General features: G+C 49.9%; 2 protein-coding genes across 2 annotated transcripts; both read right to left on the reverse strand.

Moving 5' to 3' along the window:
* Positions 1-5,653: 5,653 nt before the first annotated feature.
* TGME49_297810 (hypothetical protein) lies at positions 5,654-9,343 on the reverse strand. The gene is made up of 4 exons (XM_002371160.2): positions 8,648-9,343; positions 8,146-8,258; positions 7,720-7,911; positions 5,654-6,399 (listed from the first exon to the last, which is right to left on the reverse strand). Exons 1-4 carry the CDS (start codon positions 8,970-8,972, stop codon positions 6,229-6,231), a joined length of 801 nt encoding a protein of 266 aa, XP_002371201.2. The 5' UTR covers positions 8,973-9,343; the 3' UTR covers positions 5,654-6,228.
* A 496-nt stretch (positions 9,344-9,839) lies between these two features.
* TGME49_297820 (sperm associated antigen 6, putative) lies at positions 9,840-18,718 on the reverse strand (the record flags this gene model as incomplete). Its single annotated transcript, XM_018782335.1, has 17 exons — positions 9,840-10,708; positions 10,819-10,924; positions 11,300-11,390; positions 11,925-11,998; positions 12,306-12,375; positions 12,960-13,031; positions 13,472-13,615; positions 13,853-13,904; positions 14,109-14,182; positions 14,628-14,695; positions 15,426-15,476; positions 15,860-15,934; positions 16,402-16,562; positions 17,004-17,094; positions 17,410-17,478; positions 17,794-17,960; positions 18,601-18,718. The coding sequence occupies 17 exons, from the start codon at positions 18,716-18,718 to the stop codon at positions 10,662-10,664; spliced, it is 1,530 nt and encodes a 509-aa protein (XP_018638379.1). The 3' UTR covers positions 9,840-10,661.
* Positions 18,719-19,705: the final 987 nt, after the last annotated feature.

Below are 19,705 nucleotides of genomic sequence, written 5' to 3' on the forward strand. Positions count from 1 at the left end.
CGTCGTCGGTCTACCGCCGAGAAGCTGGCGGTATCTGCAGTGCCACTTCCACAGCGTCCCTGTCAATATCTCACATCAAAACGTAGAGGATCTACCGGCAAAAAGCCCCACAAACCGTTGTCCGTTTCGCTTAGTGTTACATTTGGCTAAATTCCATAGCCCGTCGAAATCTGAAGAGAGGTCCATCAAATACATCTGTGCGTTTGCAATGGCGCCCACAGCACCTAACCACACAGACGCTCCAGCACTCACGTTCTTTTGGGGGTGGAGTCTCTCGTTGTTTTTGCAAGGCAGGCTTTTACTCCTCGAGTTTCTCGCTCCCTTGGCAGTCCGTGAAGAAGATGCAGACAGTTGGGTGCTGCCACCATATGGCGCGTCGTATACTCTCGAGAGCACGTTGGCGTACGAGGGAGAAAGCGGTGATGCAGACGCTTTGCGAGCTTCTGGCAGTCCTGTCACCTGCTCATGGATTTGATGACTTAGGCGGTTGGCCTCCATCGTGAGCACTGTCTTATGCTGAGTCAGCGATTCGAGTTTCCTTGTCAAAATCGTCACGTGTCTCCGTAAGTTTTTTGTTTGACCCGCGTGGTCGCGATGCATGGTCGCACGCTCCAGTGTGAGTGTCTCGATCTTCCTATGCAGTGACGCAATCAGGTCCTCGTACTCGTGCATTTCTTTGCTGTCTTGACGCGGCACCAGCTGAAAGGCATGTATGTCCATGTTCTGTGACTCCAACAAACGCGCCACTTCTTCGTGCTTCTCCTTTAGTAAGTCGTGTCGATCTTTCAGTGTTGCTAACTGGCTCTCGCTCTTCTGAACCACTTCCTTCAGTTGACCGTTTTTGTCTTTCTGGATGGATATCTAGGCGGAGGAGCGACATTCAGGATTCGAGCAAACGTACGCAAACTCGGTAGTGAAAAAGCCGCAGCCAGTGCATGCGTTTCGTTGATGAAAGGGTGCATGTTTGTATAGCGTCTCCGCACTTGACATCATTCAAAAACTTGAAAAAGTTGTCACCCATGCTTCAGCGTTGTGTAGAGATACGCGAAACGAAACGAAAACGATACCCGAAGAGGAATGATTCGACTGCCACTGCGAGGCGTACAAGAGAGCGTATGACAAGTAAAAACAGTTTTCGAAGCTAAGATTCCTTCCACGTAAGTGGACGTTAGTCTCCCGAGGCACTACAGGTGGTTGCATTATGAGTCAACTGAAAAACACCAGTCAGGGCCGCTCGTCCAGTGATCTGAATGAGCTACTTCTGCAGGGGAATGGTGTCTGGGGAAGCCGTTTGCGCGGGATGCTGGGAGCATGAGTAGCTATGCTGCTCTACAGCAACAAAGGAAATCTCCGTGTTGAGGGTCGAGCGCGAACCTCTTGCGAAAGGTGGTCGAACTCCCTGAGTAATCGAGTTGCAACGGACTCTGCTCCTTTCTCTTCCCCTTCGAGGAACTTCCCAGTCCTCCTGTGTTCGCTATCCTTGCGTCGATTCTCTCGCCTCAGCCGCGAAATCGCAGCATCGAGATGTTGCAGCCTTGTCACAAGGCGGATCACATATTGCGAGTCACTGTTCCGTTTGAGATTTTTCTCGAGCTGTATCTGATTGCGTTCGTTCGCCTGTATCAGCTTTTGAATACTGGCAAGCATTTTCTCGGATGGGCAGTAATTTCTTTTGTACCCTGCACGTGTCCCTTCGTTACGTTGTTCCTCGACTTTCACCAATAGCTCTGAAATTTGCTGCGCACTCCGAACTTGTTCGACTAGTTTCGCAATCTCTTCATTTTCGCTCTTCACCTCATCTAAAGTCCGACCCTCAGAGCAAGATCGGGTAACGCTTTCGCCAGCCCACAAATACGACAGGCGATCTGGACATGTGCCTCAACCTCTGCAGCACTCGGTCTCGGCTGCTTGCCCACCCCGGGAGCCCTACCAGCCGCTTGGCTTGCGCTACTTACGCTTTCCATCGTTTCATAGACATGATCGCTGGAGACAACCAGGAAATGTAAGCCAGAGAGCTTTAACTCGCTCAGTGGAAGTGGTACCGAACAATGTTAACTTTCCGTCACATGAGCGCGCTCAGATTCCCGCACAGTGAGGAGAAAGCAACGGAAGCACCGCAACCGATCGCAAGCCTGACGAAGACCTACAGACCCCAAAAGTGTTGCTCAAGCCTCATTGTTTAACCCGTGGAGAGAACGGGAAGCATTCCCATTCTCAAGTTCCATTCTGATCACTACTTGAGGCTCAGACAGGGATACCGTGCCGTGTTTTGGCTCAGCTGATACGCTCAACGACGCACCCACACGCTGACAGCACCGCAGCGAGAATCGACTTCTGCCTTCTAATTCATTCGCAGCAGAAATTACTTCCAAAAATACTTCCAGCGAACAGTTTGATTCTGCGTACTATGGGATTACACTTTTAAAACGGTAATGTGACGACAGCATTTGACTACCAGTCCTAAGGATAGCAGAACGCCGACTCAAACTCGCGTCAAAAGGAGACCCTACTACTTGACACAAAATGAGGGAATTCGGCCGCACCCTCTCTCGGTAGAAAGACACGGAAAGCAGTTTCGACGCCCGAGAAAAGACTATGGAAGGACTGCAGGTATTACTGCTGCATAACGAGAACTATGACTAAGCGCTTCTGTAAACCGGACTTTCGTTTCCCGCTGTCTGAGAGGACCCACTCTTCAGCCCCACCTCAACCACCGCCCTACAACCCCTCTAGAACGGGCGATTAGGTGTTAACTGCATCCTCACGGTGTTTGAAACAAACGAATCACGCGACATGAGAGATGTCTATCGCTGGCGCCTCTCACGGGCGTACTCCCCACCTTAGCGGGAGATCCACCTGTTCGCCGCTGTAAAGTCTCGCCCATGCCGCCACAGTACCGAATTTGCTCAAAAGAATACTAACATCCACAAAATAGTCGTTCTCGACTGGTGAAAGATGCAGCGCAAGTTCCTAAGTAAGGAAACAGACTGAAACGAAACCTTCGCGTTTCAGGTGATTCACCTGCTGTGGGACGAGTCCCAGCAAATGCACGTGTTTGAACAGCAAAGTGCACTACGTCCAAGACGTACTAAGCTGCGTGAGCTGTTGAATCAAGTTACTGTTCTGGCTCGTGTGTTTTGAGCTTTGATTCACGATGGTCCTCGAATTAAGATCTCGCGTCCTGCAGCTCAGAATACGTGTTTTCCGTCTTTTTGTGTTTGTGGTAATTGCCGTCACTTGAGGCACAAGTGTGTGTAACCTGTTCCTGTCCCTGAGATGACCGTCACGCTGGCACGACCATGTTATTTGTCTAGGGCTCGAGTCCGAAACAAGCCGACAGGTCAGCAACCCGAAATATAGTTGTACACAGTTTTATCGGCGCTGCCGTCTCAGTGTTGACCCAGTCAGAATCCTGCGAGGCTCGAATACGGCGGGCTAACGTAAACTTTCACCTGAAAATAACGCACACACACCATAAACAAGCAGAAAGATTCATACGAGTGATGCTTGACGAAGCCACATTCTGACGCGAACACAGCAAGTCAAATGGAAACCAACGTCTACAACTGAACGCGTTTGAAGGCGGCCACTCAATACAAGAGCCACTCACGAGCTCAGCCTCTAATCGTAGGATGGGACATCGATCACCCATTTTTGCACACCATGGAACGACAGAGGTGCTGTTGGTGACCATCCGTCGTAATGAGAAATGTGCGGGATAGTGAGTGCCTTATGCAGGAACATATCAGCAACGCACGAAAATGCGTTTCCTGACAGATGCAGTCCAACTCTCCTATACAGCCACCTGCATTAGCACGGCCTCACACAGAGTTACTGTGCACACGATGGATATAGTGCGAAAATATAGCTACGTTCATTATACAGTACACGACCATCGGCGATGAATCGCTTTTCGAAGAAGGGCCATTCAAATCACATAATCCTTCATGAGCATCAGACAAGCGCATACACTAACAGAAGCCTCACGTGACAGCCACTCACATACGCACGGCCCTGAAAGCCTCACACAGAGGACGCGGGCATGCAACAACTGTGAGAGGACTTGCCCTGAAGCTCCATCTGGCACACCATGGAAGCGGCGCAGGCATTCAAATGTCGGCCAGCACCGTATAGGAAATGTGCCTTCCCTTCACAAGCAGCAACCGTACACCGTCCTCTTCCATCACCCTCTTCCTCTCGCTCCACAGAGAGACACGGACCTTGTTACAACGGCGATACTGAAAACTTCGGGCTGCGGGTGCTGCCACCTAAACAAAAGATTCGGCACGTTCTGACGGACGACTAGCAATTGTAGAAGACTCGTCTGGTGGCTCGATCCGACAGCGCATAGAGAGGCGAATAAGCAATACAGGAACTCCACACGCTTTTAATTCGAGCAAGGGTTGAACCCTTCATTATTGCACACGATAGGAACGAGGGAAGGTTAAAACTGCGATTGCAGCCTGCCTCCACCACGCTCTTCGGAATGTGCGACTCCGGAACCCCACACCATCAGAGTTCCGAAACGAAGCGTGCAACAAATGCATTGGCTCTCACCTCGATCAGTGCAGCAGTCCATTCCGACTGATGACCTTGCGTATTCCTGGCCGCCGCCTTGTTCAGCCATCACACTCCATAAGCACCCTGGTCCAACGGAACCGTGGTGAGCATGGACACTAGCTCGTTCCAAACCCACAGGTCCAGATGTCACTGTAGCACGGTGTGCGGGAAGAAGCCTATGGTGTCAAGGTTCCAGATCAGACACACCTGGTCCTAGCAAAGAGGTTAAGATAAACAACTAAACAACGTTTGGGGGAGTTTTTTCGTCTGGAAGCTGGCACGGTGCGCGCGTACTGCGGGGAGGGGTGGGGTATGCGTTTGGCGCGAAGCTGTCGTCATCGACGTCCCACCCGGGTGGAGGATCCGCGGCGGGTCCTAGGCGAACTACCCGCAATTTTCCGCATGCAACAATCGATGCATGCGGGTCACCGGCAAGACGAATAATCGAACGAGACAGTGGCGAAAACAATTATCTTCATTGGTTAAGTATCTTGTAACGATGTGTGGCGGGCGCGCGTTATGAAGGAAACGCCTTAGTGCGATGTGCGTTACTCTGAACTATTGTCGTTATTAATATCTACCTCTGTTACGGAACAGGAAATGTACTGTGTAGACACTAATGGTGGGAACATGCAGCAAGGAACGCAACCGAGTCAGCCAACGTTGCCACATTTTGAGAAAAGCAGGAACGAGGACATTTCCCTAGCCTCGATACTTGCAAGCGTCAACAGAAAGCTTCTGACGAGAGTAAGACAAACATGCAGCGCTAATTGGGAGCCTTCAAATATTGTTCACAGGAACTCAGATTTCTGTCCCGAATGATAACCCGTCACAGCCTACTTTGGACGGTTCTGAGCGGATATGTGAACGGGTTGCTGCCTCAACCGGTGGAATTCCGAACAACCAGTGTAAGCCTGCGATCAGTCTCTGCCCAGGCTAAATGCTTGTGCTTCGAGCGTGCGGCTCCATGTTTTAGCGACGTAGACGAAAAAGTCTACTCAACCGAGCAGATCTTCACAGAAGACTTCCGCCTTGGTTTCCCGAGTCTACCGCACAGTTCTGAAGCGACAAAGCTTAGGAATCGCTTCTCAGGTACTGTCGATATCCTGTTCGTCTCTAGTCTTCTTCGACCCTCTGTTCTTAGTGACTAACGAACAGAAACGAAAGAATTCACTCCGAAAAAGCTGTCCAAGAAGACCGTCTCGCGGAAACGAGTCAATTGGCGGTCAAATGCCAATTACCAGAATCACGAGTGGCAGCACAGTTGTAGCTGACTCGGCTTGTGGATTCCCAGGTGCAGGTCGTTTTAACACAGCCACTTTTAACACAGCCACTTCCTACCGTCGCGCCAGCTCGATGTCAGTGCAATGACTTGAGAGTGTCACATCCTTTGAGACATTTTAGAGTGTTACACTGGACGTGAGTTCGTTGAAAGGCAGTTCAGCGCTTGTCTGTTTCCTGTTGCACGGACTGAAGTCGTGCTAGGAGTGAACGGTTGCGAGGGTGTTGCAGACACCCCAGAGACCGAAGTATAGCCACGTTTGATTTCTCTGCCTCATCAAACAGCTTAACAAAAAAAAAGAATCGATACTGGTGAGGGATCAGATATTTTAACATTGCAAAAAGAGCATCGGGTAGACCTTTATCTGACTGGAGAAACAGACGCTTTCACGCAATCTGTTTCTTCTCGCCGCCAGTCACAGAGGCAGCTGCCTTGCTCTTTCCGCCGACGAGGTAGTCCGTGATTATGTCTCGTAATTCTGTTTGCATGCGAAGAGCCGGATCCACTTTAACCATCTCCTCGGTCAGCTCGAGGTCGGTACGATACTTGCGTGGAATCTAAACGGTGAAACACAACACAAAACGTACGCATTTGAATTACCCCTGCAATGTCAGTGACCTAGCGATTCCGCTCCGCAATGGCTCGCACTACAGAGGGAGAGACGATATGACCATTCGGCTGTTTGCATGATCGGATATACCGCCCAGGATCTGCAGTTGCCATGGCACGCTAAGGAAGAAGACAAACCGTTTGTCCAATGTACAACATACTTCCCTTGTTTACCCTCAATGACCCTTCTTCAGATGGACACAAACAAACGTGGATCTCTTGAAAGAAGAGCCACCGACAACGCCAAAAATTCAAACTCGTACATCCTTTAGCGTCCAGACCTATTTGCTGCTTCCCGAGTGCAGGAATGACTGGGTACCCATGTCACTGGAAACGATACGTTTTCTTGATACAGAAAAAACAACATTCTGGGATACGCCGTCATTCCCATTAAAAGATCTATGGCGATTCGGAGGAGCCGAGCTTGATAGGCAACCACTTTGTTACCGAGCACGGCAACCACATCCGAGGAAGCATAAACCTCGAAGCGGACAAATTGCTTGCAAGGAATTCCATCTTGCACAAGAATAGAACGAAAGAGGTACCATTGCACCACTTCTTCCGCATTGCATTTGTGCCATATCATATTTCACGGTTTCTTCACCATTTTCACGTAGACACGCTCTGCCACGCTTGGTGCGCACGTGTTAGCGCATAACACTTCGGTTCACGGAGAGGGAGAGATGTTCTACAAAAGTATTTGAGGAAAACTAGCATCAGGAACACATAGAAAATGAGACTCTCCCGCAACTCCAGAGAAAAAAACTAGTATAGCAATCGCCCATCAGAAATGGACGAGTCCCGAACAGACTCATGGCGACTGCGCAAGAAAGCAATGGCTTATTCACTGGCACAGGCGTCAGACCGCAACAGGAGTGCCTTCCCCAACGTGTGAGAAACAGCTGGATTTGACCTCTGGTTACCCAGCACGGCAGCCACATCCGAGGAAGCATAAACCTCGAAGCGGACAAATTGCTTGCAAGGAATTCCATCTTGCACAAGAATAGAACGAAAGAGGTACCATTGCACCACTTCTTCCGCATTGCATTTGTGCCATATCATATTTCACGGTTTCTTCACCATTTTCACGTAGACACGCTCTGCCACGCTTGGTGCGCACGTGTTGGCTCATGACATCCCAGTTCACAGATACGACGTGCTCTACATCAGCCTTCTCAAAAGAAAACACACAGAATGCCAGTTCAGAAGGAAGGGTGCTTCGTCACTCTTCTCACAGTAACAAAGTTGGTAACACACTGGGGCCTTACCTCAATAGGTGAGTAATCTGCCACGTAGCTGGGGACTGTGTACTGTCCTCGTGGAGCGGCGAGAACATCTTCGCGAGCTTTCTTCAGCAGAGCCTCTTCCTTCTTGTGCATTTCAACAAATTCCTGTCGGTCGAAGTAATCGAGGCTCTGAAAGTTCACCGGGATGTTGTTGTCGACGGCAATCTGCGCCTTCTGTACCACCGCCGAAATGCATGCGCACAGGAACAATGAATTGTACCGATCCAGCGTACCCTCACTCCGAACAGTGTATGGTAGGGTACAAGGGCTCAAGGCACCTGCGAATATGAGCATGTTCATTCGCACAACCCCCCGTCAGTTTTGATATAGGCATGCACAAGTGATACTCCGGTGCCCAAGTGCTTGAACATGGATCGATCTCTACGCGGAAACGAAAACTCTCCTTACGTTCGCAAGTTCTTCGTCGTACTCGCGGATGGCGTCGACGTTCTCCTGTGTAAGGATTGCTCGGTGCTCGGTAAGGTAGTCCATCTCCAGAAGCTTGGAAACGGCCATGACGCCTGATCACAGCACGCAATTGACAGCCAGCATCCCTGTGCCGGAAAAGGAAGCGACACCACTAGCAACGCAAAATCAGCGACTGGTCGCAACCTGGCTAAGAACGGTAGTCCTTCCCGAGACACCGATCCCGGTCATCACAACAACCGAAGCCTTTCCGCCGCCGCAGTCCCCCTCTGCGTCATACGCCATTAACAATATCCAATTCTTCACGCCCCTGATAAATGTGAGAGACAGATAACAGGAAGCAGCCTTCCAGAAAAACGCCGTTGTGCCGCACACGCAAGTTGCGGGATCAGTCTTGAGCTGCTCCTGATGATAGCATGACACGCCCACCCTTCGCACGGCCGAGGTGTCACGACACCAGGGAGGCGCAGCGAACCAGACGCACCTGGGTGGCTGACAAAGGTGATTTTCTCAGTCTGGGTTCCAAAGGTAACAAGAACATCCGGAACTTCGGCGGTTGAGCGAGCGGCTGCCCTTGCCGGGCCCGCAGCGGCCGCCGTTGCGAGCCGCGCACAAGAGCGAAGCATTGTGCTAAATACCACTGGAAAAAGACGGTGCACAGAAGGTCCTTCAAGAAAAAAGTGTATAATATGGGCGAGAGGCAACGCACTGGAGCCGTAGAAACAACAACGGAACTGGATACGCCCAGTTCGAAGAAAACCAGCTGAGAGCGGGTGAAAGGGACTGTCGCCGGAGTTACTGCAATGCATGCAGTCGACAGTCCGCCAGCAGCACTACACTCCCCCGTATATTGCGCGACGTGTTGACGACACCGCTTGTGTCTTCCAGCTTTCACGGTTGCCAGCCAAAAACCTAATGTGTGAGGGGGATAAGCTTGAACAGCTGCAGGCGCGATTCCATCTCAAGTTACAGTTTTTAATGGTGCAACACTAGATACTACCATCCGCACCAGGTGCTGCAGAAACACGAGAGTACCAAATAACTTTCAGAAGGTGACTGAGATGCCGTTGTTCTGGTAACTAAGCCGTGACCTAGTAGCGTACACGGCCGAACGTCGTTTGACGTAAGGTGCTTGGATGTGTTTGATGAGGTCTTGCTTTGGAAATTGCCGCAGCCGATGAGAGGAGTATGTTTCACGTTTCCTCCGAGAATAGAATGCTGCTACTGAATGCAGGTGTTGTACGGACCTGTCAGGTGAGTGTACAAGCCTTCGATATTTTTCGATATTTTTCGCAGCTTCAGCTACAAGAGAAGCCTACCTATTTGCGCTGTCTCGTTGATTAGTGTGATTTACGTCCCCAATACCAGGCTTCAGCTTCATCTACTGCGCCGCGATCGCTTCGACACCGTCAGCGTTAGACGGTGCTACCGTACGGCAGCCTACATAACAAGAATTCGTAGTTGATTGCCCTCTGCGTGTGTGTCCTTTTGACGAACTGCCAGGAATTCTTGCATGGAAGGCCAAATGCGACTATTGTCTTGCATATCCGTGCCTCACACACGCTCATAGAAGCGGATTTTGGTTGTGGTGGGCAGAACACCCTCGAAGGACTAGTATTTGATGTAATCGCTTTATTTCAACTGTAATTGAGAACACGATCTACTGCGCTTGCAGCGTGAAAAACACATGTTTGGGGCACCCCTGAGGGTGATAGGTCAGAGTAAAACGTAGATTTGTACAGACCGGTTTTGTCGCCGAACCGAACGGAATCATACGATTTGTGCGGTGGAATCGGCAGTCGGTGCATCATGTATAACGGGTAACTTCAAAGATATCTCCCAAATGTCAGTTAATGCATCACCACTAAGTAGTGCACGAAGGAGACAGAGAGCATCCCAATCGCCACGCGGCACACTGGGAACGTTCGCCCGGCCGCAAGTCAGTGGGAAAGAAAATGCTGAGAGGCTGGTCAGAACAGACGAGATGGACCCTCGAGGATTCGCGAGGGGCTTGCTTTGTCCCGAATAAACATCTGCATCTCGATCCATGAAAAGTTGTGACTTGTAAGTTTTCGAATAGGGTGGGTGCGCCGATAAGAGCGAAAAAAAGCACATTCCTTCAGGAAACAGCTGCTGGAGCTGCGGTGCTTTCATCGAGCTTCTGAAGCAGCATTGCTGCAGTTGGAAAAGAGAAACATCAATCTTACGTTACAATGAGCGCGCATTCCGAGGCTAGCGCCCATGGTGAATCACACGAGAGGCAGCCCAAAACAGAATGCCGGAGAAAAATTCGGAATCTCTGATTTGGAAAATGAAGCCCATTGAGTAGACTCTGCTGGGACAAGTGCACTAGGACACCTTTTTCATAGGGCTGTAGACAGTTAGGGGGCATACATCTCGGGTGCATGCAGCGGCAAAACCAGAGTTGAACAAGGGGGTAGCTTCTGTAGATATGGAAAGGCTGTTTAAATTAGACAACAACTGCACCATCCGCGCCCCTATGGTGAGATCAATACACAATGGAACGGAGCAGTTGTCCGGCCTTCTGCATCAAGGGACGCCAGGCAAACATGGAATTCCTCAGTGAAACAGGACGGCAGTCATTCATACTACAGCGATGAAAATTTCCCATCTCAACGGTGACTGTACAAGTACCTGAGTAGCCTGGAGAGTAGTAATTCACGATTTCTCGGGGATAGAGCTCTGTGATCTCTTCCACGTAGTCTGCTATGCTACTCCCGGCTTCGGAGTTCCTGATACGCTGCAGGAATGTGAAACAAACTGTAGCATATGCCGCGGTAGGCTTCCGCCCCCCATGGAAGTCAGTCATAATGGCAACTTCCGTGACAATGTGTCCCGTTCATTGCCTAAACCATTGACTCTCTCAAGTGAAACTGACAGATCATCACAAGGCACTAGCTGAATAACGGCCCAGCAATTTCGGATGGTTTACTTTTTGAAGATGTCAGACTCTAGAGGGAGCTACTTCCAGTACAGTACGGCTATTTCCTTAAGAAAGCAAGCACATGGAGGTAAAATTTGTGGCTTCGCTCGATCGTTTGTCTCTGCTTCTAGTGGCGGACCGGAGCAGCTGAGGCGAGCATTAGACAAGCGGTGCTTGGTGCTATTCGTTTACCAGAAGCTGCTCCAAACCACCAGATTGTACGAAAGAACGCCTTCCCTGGACGTCGTTAGGCAAAACCTTGGCGTACTGCTGGACAACGTATCTGTATCACAACGTGTCACAACATCATGAGCCGCACAACTCCTAAAGTAGCCTCGTTTTTCACTGTTTCAAATGCGGATATATGCAACAGTCTCGAAACATTCGTGTTCGGCATTTTCCTTCCTAGCTGGATTAGTCCACACTTTGGATCGCAGTGACACCCTCAAAAGTCTCTATTCGGTCGTCACACATGGGAAAACAACCATATCCAGTGGTGAAAGAAGCATGAATAACGTCGCTATTGATTCCTAGAGATGACCACGGTTCAACCTGTTTCCCTGTTTATGGAACCTTTCTTGGTTGATAATGTGCAGTGAATCGAATTGCTGGTGTGGAAGGTAAAGCACAGAAGTCTCACGAAGTGGCCGATGCCTTCATAAACCAGACAGAGGTCTGAGCTTGCAGGTCGCAGTCGACTCGGCCGAAGTGACTTTTTCGTTAATGATTTTGGCCACTATCAACATCACTTGACTTGCATCCGGTCCTTCACCGATCTCAGCGCAGACGCTTCTCTCGAATAATGCGAAGTACTCACTTGAGAATGGGTGGTGGAGCCTCATTCAGAAGGGGTTCCAAGGCAGCTAGGTGTGTGCACTTCTGTAGAATGCTCTACAAACAGAAAAACATGTCTTCTCGAACACAACACTGCCTGCATTATTTTTTTCAAATTGCTAGGTCGGAGGTCGGCCGGTGAAAGTCACACCAGAAAAAGACCCTGTCAAAAAAGCTTCTTTATCGGGGGTAACAGCACGCAACTCAGCAACAACAAACGCTTCGCCATTGACCTGAATGGTTGACCGCGTAACGCTTTTCCAGTATACTCCGCTGGAAGCCCAAAAAAACTTGTTAGAAACGTTGAACCATTCTAGCCCGATGACACAGCGTCCGAATACAAAACTGGAAGATTCCACCTCACCTTGAGCGCTCTTTTTGTCTTCGTCTGCAAGTCATCGCTGGCCTTGGGGTCGAGATGTATCCGCAAGAGCCTGCGACGCTCAGACACAGATGGAAGAATATTCAAATGTCAGGAACAGGAAAACGATGCTTCAGATCCTCCAAGAAAATCACTTTCACAAAGAGATTCGTCAAACCCGTAGTCATCCAAAACCACGAAAAGAACAATAAAAAGCCCGCTTCACGCCATTGTCATGGACTGCCTAACGTTTCACCTTCCATCAACTGTAAGGGATGGGCAGACGCCGCGACTTATTTGTTGTCCATGTGGGTGCACAGGCTTGGCGAATCAACAGTATTAGGCGACGGCACTAGTGGTCTGCAATCAATGGAATAGCCTACGTCGAGCATTTCGGATGAAGTTTTATTAATGGGGTTTTCTGGAGGTCTTCTGAGTAGGGATGCAACTCCCAGCTCCTGTATAACCTTTCCAGTTTAATTGCAGTAACCAGGTGTCCTAACATCTTGCGTGACGGAACCCTTTCCCGTTGGCGACGGATTTCGAAGAGAGGCATTCAGGGCCTCCAGTCATCAATGTTGGCCGGGTGCAAATGACTGAGGTACGTTTGCGGATGCGATTCTAACCAGTTCGGGCGAAGAAGTGCGAAAAACTCACTTGCGGAGAACATCAGCTTCGGCAACTGCCATAGCATGGTCCGGAGTGTGACGTCCGATTTGACCTAAAGTCCTGGAAACCAGAAACATGCGTTACCCGGTCAACGGTGATTCAACACTATCGTATGCGACCACCTGCATCACTCGTCGGCCGAAGACAACGGCTCCAGAAACCCAATAACAAATGATCCTACCATACAGCAGAGTTCTGACCAAACTGCAGGTAGTTTTGTTCCCAAAAGAGCGCTGCGTCCTCTTCCTCCTAAGAGCACTGATCAGTCTCGTTCGCTTACTAGACTCTCCCAGCAGTGTCACAACACACTGACCGGATAATCTGGACGCCGAAAAAGATAATATTGACTTCGGGTGCGCATGTACTCACGTAGAAGTATGCTCGTACATTAAGAAACATGCACGTTTTTCGCATCGACCTTCCCTCTGCCACAAGAAAACATGTATTGCAGTGCCGCAGCAGTCGGCGAGTCCCATTCTTCTTCCGCTGACCTCCCTCACCAGGCGGCTGCGGCCTTCAGGTGGTCTTCCGGCTCCTCTACCAAAGCCTGCTTGAGAGGCGGGATTCCCTTCGAAACAATGATTGCCAGCGCAAGCGTTTCCGAGAATGCCGCAATATAACCCAGAGCCATGATTCCAGGCAGTCTGCATAATGCGAAACGATAGGGATAGGACTGTAGATAGGAAATAAGTATGCGCCAGTTTTATTTCTTGTCTTGGGGCTGTTTGATCCAGGAAGTCGTAAGGAGAGTACAGCTTGGATGAGAGCGTGGAATCGATGACAGACAGTGACCTTGACCTCGTGCCAACCAAATGTCCGCTGGTCTACTAACACTGGCGGTTTCTCCCTTCACGTCCTCCACAGCATCAACAATAGCATACCTGTTGTTTCCTCGAGCATCGGTGATATTATCAATGAGTGCCGCAACACCACCTGGCCACGCAAAAAACAGAGCATCACATCCCATATAAGTGTGTACTTCCCTCACATGATTGTACATTCCTATACGCTTATACCTGAGAGGTTTGCTCTGAGCAGGACACGTAAAATGGCATTGCTTTCCTTCTCCCTCACGAAGGGAAAAGGTAGATGGTGTGACCTATGCTATTCGTGAACGATCGCGAACATTTAGCTCACCGGCGTTCACAACGAACTTGGCAAGGTCTTGGGTGTGTCGGACGATCTCCCGAATGCAAGTCGCCGCATTTTTTCTGTTCACATAACCACGACTGCGTTCTCGTGCGCTCGGATGGTGAACTGGTCTTACCAAGGAATCAGAGGGCACCATATTGAGCAACTCAGCGAGACGACTGACTGCCGTTAAATCTAACGTGACAGAAAAACTGAGCTTCAGTGGTGCAACATCAAATGATTTGCTTGCGGCACAGTCGCCCGCACCACGTCGTCTAATCCTGTTTCTTGACTGGATGATATTTCCATTAGAATCCCAAAGATAGACTGCGGTTGGCCCGGCGAGCAGTCTGTGCTTGTGTCGAGTTCGGTTGATCGACCGCAGATAAAAAACTAGAGATATCTACGCGATTTCATTTGTTTCCTTCCACGAAATTCAGATCCTTACCGTACTGGAGTCTGCAACAGAATATAGAATGTAATCGCGTTGTCACAGGAGCTGCGGTATGACGAAGGGGCGCGTACCTGACAACTTCATCGGGGTCTTTGAGGCAGTGAAGAATTTTCGGGAAGATTTCTGCCTCTACCACGATCTGCTCATAGACACACAGGCAAGTGCAACGGCTGTCATGTGGAGCAAGTTTCTTTATCACCCAAAAAACTCCTGCTGAACACAAACGCCAGATAACACTGCGGAACCCAGATGATTTCGAACAAGGTGCAACTTTTTCCTGTTTCCATCGATTTTTTAAGGCGGCACGGAGGCACACACTCTTGTGCTGTGGAAACGCCTGACAAATCCCATTGCACATGTGTAGAAGTACAAACAAACGAATTTGTGGCTCCATTCGATCTAGTGAAGACGAAAAAGAAGCGATTTCTTATGGACCTGAGACCTGGAAACTGTACCCTCTCCGAAGGCCATGTAGAGTAGTCGATAGGCTCAAGGTGGAAACATATGCAGTTGTGCCAGTCAACACCACAGTGCAAAATCGCTCGAAACTCTACAACACTTCGCACGCTAGAGTTGCTGAGGGCCGTCACCACCACGTTATGAGTCATCCTAGCTTCAAATGTTTCTCTTTCGATTCTGTAACGTAAGTTTAAGGACAGTTCCTGAGGCATGTGGCAGCTGCGGTGCGGTGATGCTAATCCAGAGATATGTGCCACTCGCTTTAACCCTTTGAATTTGTCACCTGATTTGCTGTTCTCTCTTCACATACTTAACGTTAAACTAAGCTGATTACTTCGATGGGTTCTCATGATTCACCAAGATTGACATCATCGCATGGGTCTCATCTGCATTGTCCTGCACCAGCTTACCTCTGCCAGGTCTACCGAGTGAGTTGCAATTTTCCCAAGGCACGCACAGACCTGCCCCATAACAAAACAGCAAGTTGTGTCGCAGCAAACTTTTGCTCATACTGTTTCGTGGCAGCATGCTCCAACGACGAAACCTCCCCGTCAATGTTTTAAGGAATTGTGAATGCAGCGCGTGCCCTTTTGCTTTTCGTCAGAAGCTGGCGCTGCCTCTAGAAAAGTACAGCTTGGCAAAGTTTGTCAACATATGCAGGTTTTTCGGGCAGTGGTATCCGACGGACGCACACTGCTTTTCTACAACATGCAATGCTTGCGATGTGGAACCATACAAGATACCTTCTCAACAAACCGTGGGATCTTGGGATTTTGTGTTGACAGCAACTGCATTAATAGCGTATGTTCAACAGATATCCTCAGCCTGGGCACGTCAAACTAACCTGGCGCTTCAGGGCGGCATCTACATGGGAGATTTCCTTCGCTAGAAGTGGAACAGCACCGATGTCGCAAACAGCCTGATCGTCGGAAATTCGGTGCAAATGTTTACACAGAATGGAACGATCGACAAAGACACCTGCTATTGGTTCAAGAAGTGCCATAAGCAACTAATGTAGCTGGCACATGTTTGATTGGTACCGACATGGCAACATAACGACTCATCCCTCGTGTACAGTTAACGCTGATTCTACTTTGGGGAGACTCCGGCCTCCACGCGTGTACCAGTTTAGGGATGACCCAGTTTGACAATAAGCATGTCGCTACGAGGTGAGCTATGCGTGGGTTCGTGTCCTGATGCATTATTCATAGCTGTGAGGACAACCATTGGTGATGCGGGACCTCCGTTGGCGCACCGCATAGAACATGCCAACTACCCGCCTTTTTCGATTTAATTGCTCTTGTCAGACTGCAGTGGGAATCTGATCCGGACGGCTCTCTCGCTCCGCATTCGGATTCTTCAGTGATGCCTCAATGGCGCCTCTACCTGTGCCAACTCGGGAGAATGCTTGGCGATGTCACTAAGAGCGGACGCCGAGATCCTTTTGAGGGGGAGCTCTGGCTCCTGGAAGCAGAGTACAAGGAGCGGCACAGCCCCCGAATCGACGACGGCCTGGGCCAGAGACTCTGAATGCCTAGCAATGTATCCTGAAGGAGAAAGATAAAGTGGAATATGCAGTGTCAGTGCTCTCGAGAACGCCTTCAACTACTTGCAGGATCGCTGGAGAGGTGCTTTTCCCTTACCAAGACAATGCCTCAGTGAGTGTGAAGACGATTTTGCACTTGCCGTCAGAAAAAATGGGAATACGCATGCATACATGTGTAAGAATATTGGCAAGTCATCACCTAATGCAGATCGTGCAGCAGGTACGATGCTGGTGCACGCATGTGCAGGAATCTGAAGCACGGTGAAACTTGTTCAAAAAAGAATCATCTGGATCCATTCCGCAGAAGAACGTAGTGACCTTGTGCCGACACGAAGGAAGCAATGTGCCGCACGAGGACCAGCAAGACCTCAGCTGCGGTCTGTGCTGCTGCCTTTCAAACATTTGCGTGCTCCTTCACTTGCATAGAACGAGGGTGCCTCACCCATAGCCCATGCTGCTGATTCTTTGACTTGAGGGTCAAACTCCTCTAGACAGGTCGTGAGAGCCTCAAGAGCGCCGCTGTCTACAACAGCCTGGGTACAGAGACATGAACCGTCGTACCCAAGCATGCAACACTCGTGGAGGAACAACCTGCAGAGGGGAGAGTCTGAAGAAACGAGAATTCACGTCACATGATCCAGATGCCGGGAACAGGAATCTCAACGGATGTCCGTAACTCTGCACGGAAGAGGATGGACCAAATTGACGTTGCCCATGCAAAATGGATCGAAACGGAGATGACGAGACAGGCTAAGACCTTCCGTAAGTAACTCACCGCACATCTGTGCATGCCCATGGGGCGTGCTGACGCCTGCGACTATTAAATTCTTGTTGAACCAAATCATTACCTGCGCCAGTTCAGCGGAATGCTTCGACACAGCTCGAATAACGAATGCTGCGGAACGCTTGTAAAACCTCTGTAACACGCCCAGAAAACCAAGCCAGACTCGAAATGATTATGCTGGCAGTTCACCGATAGGGTTAGCGGCCACAGCAGAGTGCTTGCAATTTGCAGTGTTTTTGGTTTTTTCGATTTTCGATGCACTAGGCGTAAAACACACAATGGGGACCCTTTCAGAAGAAGCTCCCATTGACCATATGATCCCAGAGTCACACGCTCAGTCTTCTGAACATGCGGACAGCAATACTCCTATCGCACCAATAGTCTTCATGGTTTCGCTTTTCGAGCGATCACCACTCTACCGTACTGTGAAGAAAATTTTCTGACGTACATTTTGCTGGGCGACAGAGTGTGCGAGCTGAGGTAGGATTTCCTGTGTAACCACAGCCTCGGCTAACTCCTCACTATGGCTGGCAAGCCGGCCCAACGCAAGGGCAGCCGTTTGTTGGATGCTAGGCACATTATCCAGCAGCAAAGGCCTGAGCAGAGACATAACACCTTTGCATAGACAAGGCCCCAGCACAAGGAGGAGAACACAAAAGGTGACAGAACAAAGCACATCAAGAACACGAGTATGGAACTGGAAGAAGCGGATCCATATACTTTTTTTCCAGGTGTAATCCATTTCCGAAAAGGTTAAAACATGTACTATGATCTCTTCCTCGTGTGCACCGCTCCTTCCTAGGAAGCCCTGGATGAAAGCATCCGTCTCTCGATGTGTCCATTATAAGACCCTAATCCCTTTACTAGATGTGCTCTTAATTCCACGAAACGCTTTTGCAGCGGGTTTGAATGCAAACAGTAAGCGGGCATTTCTCCCCGTTGTTCCGAGGCTGTTCACAGTCTGCACATGGCTTTTAGCAAGGTTCGCCAGGCCTTCCACTCTCCGGCTTCTTGGTCGCCTGGTCCGATTACACTCAACCTCTTTGTGCGCGTTACTCCAAAGTAGTGTGTCTTCCTGTTCCCTCCTTTTCACTTCCTCCGAAACCTCTTTCAAACTAGTCCACTTTCCCGAATGATCGAAACCTGGTTGTGTCCACACTAAGCACATTTCATTTTCGGCGGCCGGGAAACGTCACAAAAGGCAATTGTCGCCAGACCCAAACCGCACATCGGCCAGGTTGCTCGAGATGTGTACCCGCGCTGTGGAGAGTCTCAATGTTCTGTGGACGAGATGACAGGTCGGCGACAGTCTGGACGAACTGCACGCGCGCCTTTTGGTACTCCTCGAAGACCTGAACGATGCTGCGACTCATCTTGTCAATCTTCCCGCAGAGCAAAAAACAACTCAACGGATGACACCGGCTGGGAGCAAGGCGCCAAGAGTGCCTACAGCTACCACTTGACACGAGGATTATCGCTGGATACTTTCACACAGCTGTATTGGGGCTTGTGTATCCAGCAGTGGCGCATTGCAAAGGCGGCTTTATCGTCTGTGCAACGGAAGGATCACGAGCTCCTTTTGCCAGATGTTTTTAAAATGGAATGGCTCCAGATGATGCCGTCCCTCGTTCGCGCAGAGTCGGTGTAGATAACAGGGGGCTATGCTTTCAAAATTTCTACAGGCTTACACACAGTTGCCAAGGGGACTTTCTCAAGCGGAAGAGTGAAGGCAGCGTCAGTCGGCTACTGTGAAAGGTCCATTTCGGCTCTTCATCACCGACTTTTTCTTTCACAACTCCCAACAAAACTTCCTGTCCAGTTCGTTGGCTGCAGCCCTAGATGTGGGGCCGGGCTCCATCGCTTTTCTTTAAGCTGATGGACTACGTGGTACGGCGTGCTCGGCACCAGCCCATCGATCACGGTGCACACACACTCCCAGAAGGTCTTGTGGAAACCACGGATCGGATGATGAACTTTCTCTCATCCAAGCATCATGGGGTGTAACTTAATACACCAGTTCGAACTGCGTCTCGATTTAGGCCTTCAGCCAAAGCCGCCCTTCCATCACCATGATGGGTTTAAAGCATCAAGTACTCGAAAGAGGAATTGTCTCGTATTTCAACAGCGCAAAGCAGAGTGTTTTGTAGGCTCTGGGGTAAATGCTTGCGAAAATGTGAGGACCCTTCTCGTTTCTCTTTAGTGGCAGAAGATTCCAGCGAGGGAAACAGTTCCCTCATTCAGTGTCTCGGAAACAGCGCATCGCACAGTCTCTGGCGACGCCCGAACATACTGAAAATGTGTGTGCACGGAACTTGTATACGTAGCCGTTGCGGTCATTGTGCCAACGCGTGAAAACGAAT

This window comes from Toxoplasma gondii, chromosome II (genome assembly GCF_000006565.2).
Source record: "Toxoplasma gondii ME49 chromosome II, whole genome shotgun sequence".
In the NCBI taxonomy this organism is placed as follows: domain Eukaryota; phylum Apicomplexa; class Conoidasida; order Eucoccidiorida; family Sarcocystidae; genus Toxoplasma; species Toxoplasma gondii.

What these genes read in the sequence shown, in the direction of transcription:
- TGME49_297810 (XM_002371160.2), bottom strand. Translation starts at nt 8,972, where the DNA reads ATGCATTGCAGTAACTCCGGCGACAGTCCCTTTCACCCGCTCTCAGCT. An exon ending in ACGACGAAGAACTTGCGAAC is followed by an intron (nt 7,912 to 8,145) that starts GTAAGGAGAGTT and finishes GCGGTGGTACAG; the next exon opens with AAGGCGCAGATTGCCGTCGA. An exon ending in CAGATTACTCACCTATTGAG is followed by an intron (nt 6,400 to 7,719) that starts GTAAGGCCCCAG and finishes TTCACCGTTTAG; the next exon opens with ATTCCACGCAAGTATCGTAC.